The following is a 5,000-nucleotide window of genomic DNA, read 5'->3' on the forward strand; positions in this document are numbered from 1 at the left end:
GAAAATACATCCAAGTCTAATCCAAACCATGCCAGATGCGCCTCGGTCTTGTGCTTTATTTCTCTCTCCCTTTTCTCTCTCATCTTTTTCCTTCCTCTCTCCCCTTCTCCTCTTTTTCCCTTCTACTCTCGCCTCTCTTTCCCCTCTTCCCTTCCTTCTCATTTCTCTCCCGCTCTCCCCTTTTTCCTTCCTCTTGCCCTTTCTGTCTTTCCCCTCTTCCCTTCCTTCTCATTTCTCTCCCGCTCTCCCCTTTTTCCTTCCTCTTGCCCTTTCTGCTTTCTCCTCTTCTCTTTTTTTTTCTTTTTCCCCTTTCTGGTTTCTTTCCCTCCCTCTTTCATTCTCCTCTCTTTCCCTCCCCCTTTTATTTCTCCTCTCTTTCCCTCCGTCCTTTCTCCTCTCTTTCCCTCCCCCTTTCTTTCTCCTCTCTTTCCCTCCCCCCTTTCTTTCTCCTCTTTCCCTCCCCCTTTCTTTCTCCTCTCTTTCTCTCCCCCCTTTTTTCTCCTCTTATATAAAGGCAGTGTGCACCAGGCGCTCCCCCGCCGAGTTACATAATTCCCCCGAAAGGAGTGTGAACGTGGAAACTCTTTCGTAATTCTTCCTTTACAAAATGCGACGCATGAGCACTAACATATAACGCCAGAAAGTTCTTAATTCTAAGAAACGATTTGAACAAAGCAAAACTAGTATTTTTTTTCTTCTAAATGCTACGTACACAAGAACAAAGGCATTTGATATATATATATATAGGGTAACATATAGACAAAAACGGCCTGAACGTAATATATAGTAAATAAACTACTTTCGCCGAATATAAGTCAAAGAAGCGATCGGAAATAAGAATTGATTTCAAAAACGATCAAAACGAGAACTAGATTGGGTCGGGGTGACTTACCTGAGCTGGTCGCCGGGCTGATCTTGACGTAGAGCTCTCATGACGAGGAGGAGCTCTTCCTCGTTGTCGCACTCCACTAGGGACTCCACCTCCTCCTCCTCCTCCACCTCCACGGACACGTCCCCTTCGAGTCGCAGTTCTTTCCTGATGATGTCACTCAGGTCCTGTCGGAGGCGCTTGGCCTTGAAGCACTGCGTGATGGTTTTACTCGGTCTCGCTCGGTCGCCGACCTGACCCTCCCCGCTCGCTGCTTCGGTCAGCGCGCCCATTTCTTCGCTAACGCTTTGCGGGTCGACGCCCTTGTGATCGTCGTCCTTGATTTCGCTTGCAACGTCGTCGTAGAGGGAGTCGGGGTCTTCGCTGGGGGAGTCCTGCTCGCCGCTCTCCTCCTCGGGGACGCTCGGCAGCATCCGACTCTCCGGCATGAGGCTCCTGCCGAGGCTGGGAGTCATAGCCCTTGCGGCCTCGAGGGCGTCCTCCACAGCGTAGCAGTCGGTGTACAGGTCCTCGTAGAGTCCTGCGTCGTCGTCCTCGCTCAGCTCTGAGGGCGGGCCGTCGCTCGAGGGGAGCTCCGACGTGGTCACCCTCGGCGACGAGCAGGTGAGGAAGCCCTCGGAGGAGCACCCGGACAACTCGGACCCGTTGTCGGTCACGTAGCTGTAGCCATCGTCGTCCTCGAGCTCATAGATGGTCTCCGTCGTCCCTAGGCTGTCCTGCATGTCGCTTGGCACCACCTCTTCTCCTCCGAAAGACCCTTCCCCCTTTTCGCTCTCCTCCGTCTCGATTTTCGCGGCGCTCCCTTTCGACCCTCCCGCGCCCGCCGCCACTTCACTCACTCCCACTTCCTTGACCGCCGTCACTTGGGAAGCAGGCTTTGCACTTCCCTGCCCTAAAGAGGTTTCACTCGCTGTTGCATCCATTTCACTCTTATGATGCTTAATGTTCTCTTCACTTTTTGACGACACTGACTGCGCCCCAACGTTGCTGCTTAGCGCTGTGTCAACACTTTCTCTCTGAGTTAATGAGACTTTTGAGTCACAAGTGTCTTGCTCCCCCTCGCCCGACTCTTGCGTTCGAGTCTCCCCTGAGATCCCAGAACCGCGAACTTCCTTGAGATAATCACCATCGACGTCACTCGCCCCTTCCGACGTCGCTGATGTATGAGGCGTTCCTCGCACCCGCAACACTTCGCTTACACCTAAATCCCCGACTAACTTCACTTGGCCCTGAGGTGATAAGGAGATCAGTTCAATGTAGTCTTGTTCTTGAGATTTGCACATTTCATTTTTGGCTTCACATATTGGGGATTTCTCTCCCTCGCTGACGTCCTCGGCGGTGCCCTTCACAACGGTCGGAGACGAATCGTCGGGGAATTCGTCAAGGACGTCATCGCCTGCGGGAGAATCCAGAATCAAGAGGTACTCCGGCGAGAGGTTTGGCTCCGTCGTCTGCGCGGCGGCAGAGGCGTCTGACGAGGCTCTCTTGATGGTCTCCCTCTTGTCGCACGAAATGCTGAACGGCGCGTCGGGCTCGTCGTCGGTGCCCTGGTTGGCGGCCTCGGCGACGAGGTCGATGTAGTTGTCGGAATCGTCGGAGTCAGAGTCAAGTTCGTCGTCGCTGTCTTCTTCCTCCGACTGGGGATCTTTGGAAGCCGCCTCCGGGGAGCTGCTGGCGGACACGACGGGAGAGCTGGCGGTGGCGGAGCTCCCTGAATCGACGGAGCGCGGGGGTGGAGGAGGTGCTGGGCGTTTTCCCGACCTCTTGAGGGACAGGAACGGCTCGCTGCGTCCGGCCGCTCGGTTGTCCCGCTCGGAACTGGTCTTTCCTTGGTGCCACGAGAACGGACGGCCCTTCAGGCTGAACGAGAACGCCTTGATGGACGGCCGCAGCTTGCTCTTCTGCGGTGGCGTCGACGTCTTCTCTTTCGTCTCAGATGCACCTTGAAGCTCGGGCGTGGAGGGTGCCTCTGCTGCAGCGGAGGCAGGTTTGGTGGTCCGGTCGATGGGCGGGGCCGACACGGTTTCGTCACGAGGGGCTGTGGTGGGCGCCACGGGCTGCTGTTGTTGAGGCTCCGGCCGGTTCTCAGTCTCCAGCTCTTTCTCCAGCTGCTCGAAGGGGCTCAGCGCTCGCGCCAAATCGAATCTGGAGACGTCGGCTGGCGTGTTGAACGAGGAATTTCTCGAGACAGTCGTCGAGGAAGACAAGGAGAGGCGGTCGATCACAGTCGACACGGAGCTGTTCGTCTCGTCGCTCTCGCTCTCGCAGGGCCCCACCGCGTCCTCCTCGCCGACCAGATCCAGATAGAAGGCGGGACGGGGGGGCATGTCCCCGTCTACAGACTCCTTGAGTCTTCTGGTGTCCCACGTCACGGGGATGCTGAATTCCAAGTCTTCCAGTAGTTCCTCTAAATCCCCGGGACGCCTCCGCTGGGAGAGGATGACATCCCGCCACCCCTGCAGGGCCTGGTCCTTCTCCTCAGGGTCGTCCGGGCCTTCGTAGACCACGCGGGAATGCTTCGCCGCCAGCCTCCCGCCCTCCAGATCTTGGAATCCGCTTGGAGGAGGAGGCACTGGGGGCGCCTCCTTCGGGGGGCGAGCGGGGGACTTCCTCGGGCGAGACCTGGGGGGGAGAGGGGGAGGAGGCACGCGCTTCCTCATCTCCCCGACGATGAGTGGCGGAGGATGAGCCGAGTCATCGTCGTCCTCCGCTTCTTCCCCTTCGTCCTCCTTCCTGCATGCGAAATTTGCCTCCGAATTTAAGTTTTCGAACTCCGGGAGGTGGCCGCGGCCCTTCAGCACGCCGATGGTGATCTTCATGGCGGCGTCCTTGAGGAACGACACGCACTGCACCCTGGTCATGGACGACACCGGGTTGCCCTCGATGTTGAGGATCTGGTCGCCGGGCTGCAGCTCGCCCCAGGGCACCGCCGCGCGCGCTGCCGGCGAGTCGGGGGCGACGCTCTGAATGAAGAGCCTGCGCACGCACTCCCGCGCGCCCATCCCGCCGTCGAACTTGAGGCCGAGGCCCAGCCGCTCCCCCGGCAGGCGGTACACCACCACCTGATCCGGCACCATCGAGAGGGCGGCGCCCTCGCCCGCCGCGGCCCGCGACTGCCGTTCCCGCCCGTCCAGCTCGCGCTCGATCATCTCCTGGTTAACATAGTCGGCGTGGGCGGCGTCGGGCGGCGCCAGGCGCACGTTCAGATGGGCGTCGATGGCGCCGTCGTCGCTCTGGTGGAGGCGCAGGCTGGCGGTGTCGCTGCTGCTCCCCACCGCCACCACCGTGACGAAGCCTCGCGGCGCGGGCTGCGGGGCGACCGGCTGCGTCGCGCCCCACGAAGCATGGCAGGTCGTCAGGTCGTCCGGGCGTGGGGGGGAGGGCGCCTCCTCCCCGCCCTTGTCTACTGCAACCACGGTCACAAACTGCCGGTGCTCTCCGTGCACGCGCGTGGTGTGCACCTGCGTGGCGTGCACCTGCGTCGTGAGCACCTGCGTGGAGGCAGTGTGCACCAGGCGCTCCCCCGCGGAGCCGTCCCCGTCGCCGCGCTCGTCCATCCACGAGTCCTGGCCGAGCCCCCGCGTGCGGTCCGCCCCTAGGAAGGCCTCCTCGGGGGCGTGGTGGCACGGGCCCGATACTCCGGCACTGTCTGGCATGATGTCAGCAACGCACGACCACTGTCATGCCCCGCCCTGTCATGAGCCTCCCCTGCGGCGAGTGCGGGCGGCGGGGGGCGCTGGCTCGTGGTCGGGGCTCGCGGGTCGTCGGGATCAACAGCTGCCGCTAGCGACGCAGCTCTCCGGCCTCATCTGCAACACAAGACGGAATTAGCCGTCGCGAAATGTGACCCGGATTACACCAGAAAAGGGGTTAGATTTAGGGGGATTACCCCCTAATCCGCAACATTACAAGACTGAGGCTTTAGGTTAGCAGATCTTACCCGCCTTAGTTTGTTGGTTTACCGCCGTGATTAAACTCATTACCTTAGTCTCCACACCGAGCTTTATTCGGTGCGAATAATCCTTCTCTCATTCCCTAATTTCAGGCAACAACAGCGATAACTTCACGGTTATCTCTGAAGTACATTTCTGAAATCATGATTTCGTTGGCA

At 59.4% G+C, this 5,000-nt stretch overlaps 1 protein-coding gene across 1 annotated transcript in view; it reads right to left on the minus strand.

Annotated features, from left to right (window-relative positions):
- The window catches only part of LOC122247204 (uncharacterized), a 60,686-nt gene that overhangs the window by 5,723 nt on the left and 49,963 nt on the right, over window positions 1-5,000 (minus strand). Inside the window, exon 2 of the mRNA XM_086549513.1 lies at window positions 893-4,698. Coding sequence (XP_086405639.1) covers window positions 893-4,545 — 3,653 coding nt within the window. The 5' untranslated portion in view covers window positions 4,546-4,698. The remainder of the gene's footprint in view (window positions 1-892; window positions 4,699-5,000) is intronic.

The sequence above is a fragment of the Penaeus japonicus genome, unplaced genomic scaffold, assembly GCF_977035675.1.
Source record: "Penaeus japonicus unplaced genomic scaffold, GWHDUDI00000001_assembly GWHDUDI00000022, whole genome shotgun sequence".
NCBI classification, from domain to species: Eukaryota; Metazoa; Arthropoda; class Malacostraca; order Decapoda; family Penaeidae; genus Penaeus; species Penaeus japonicus.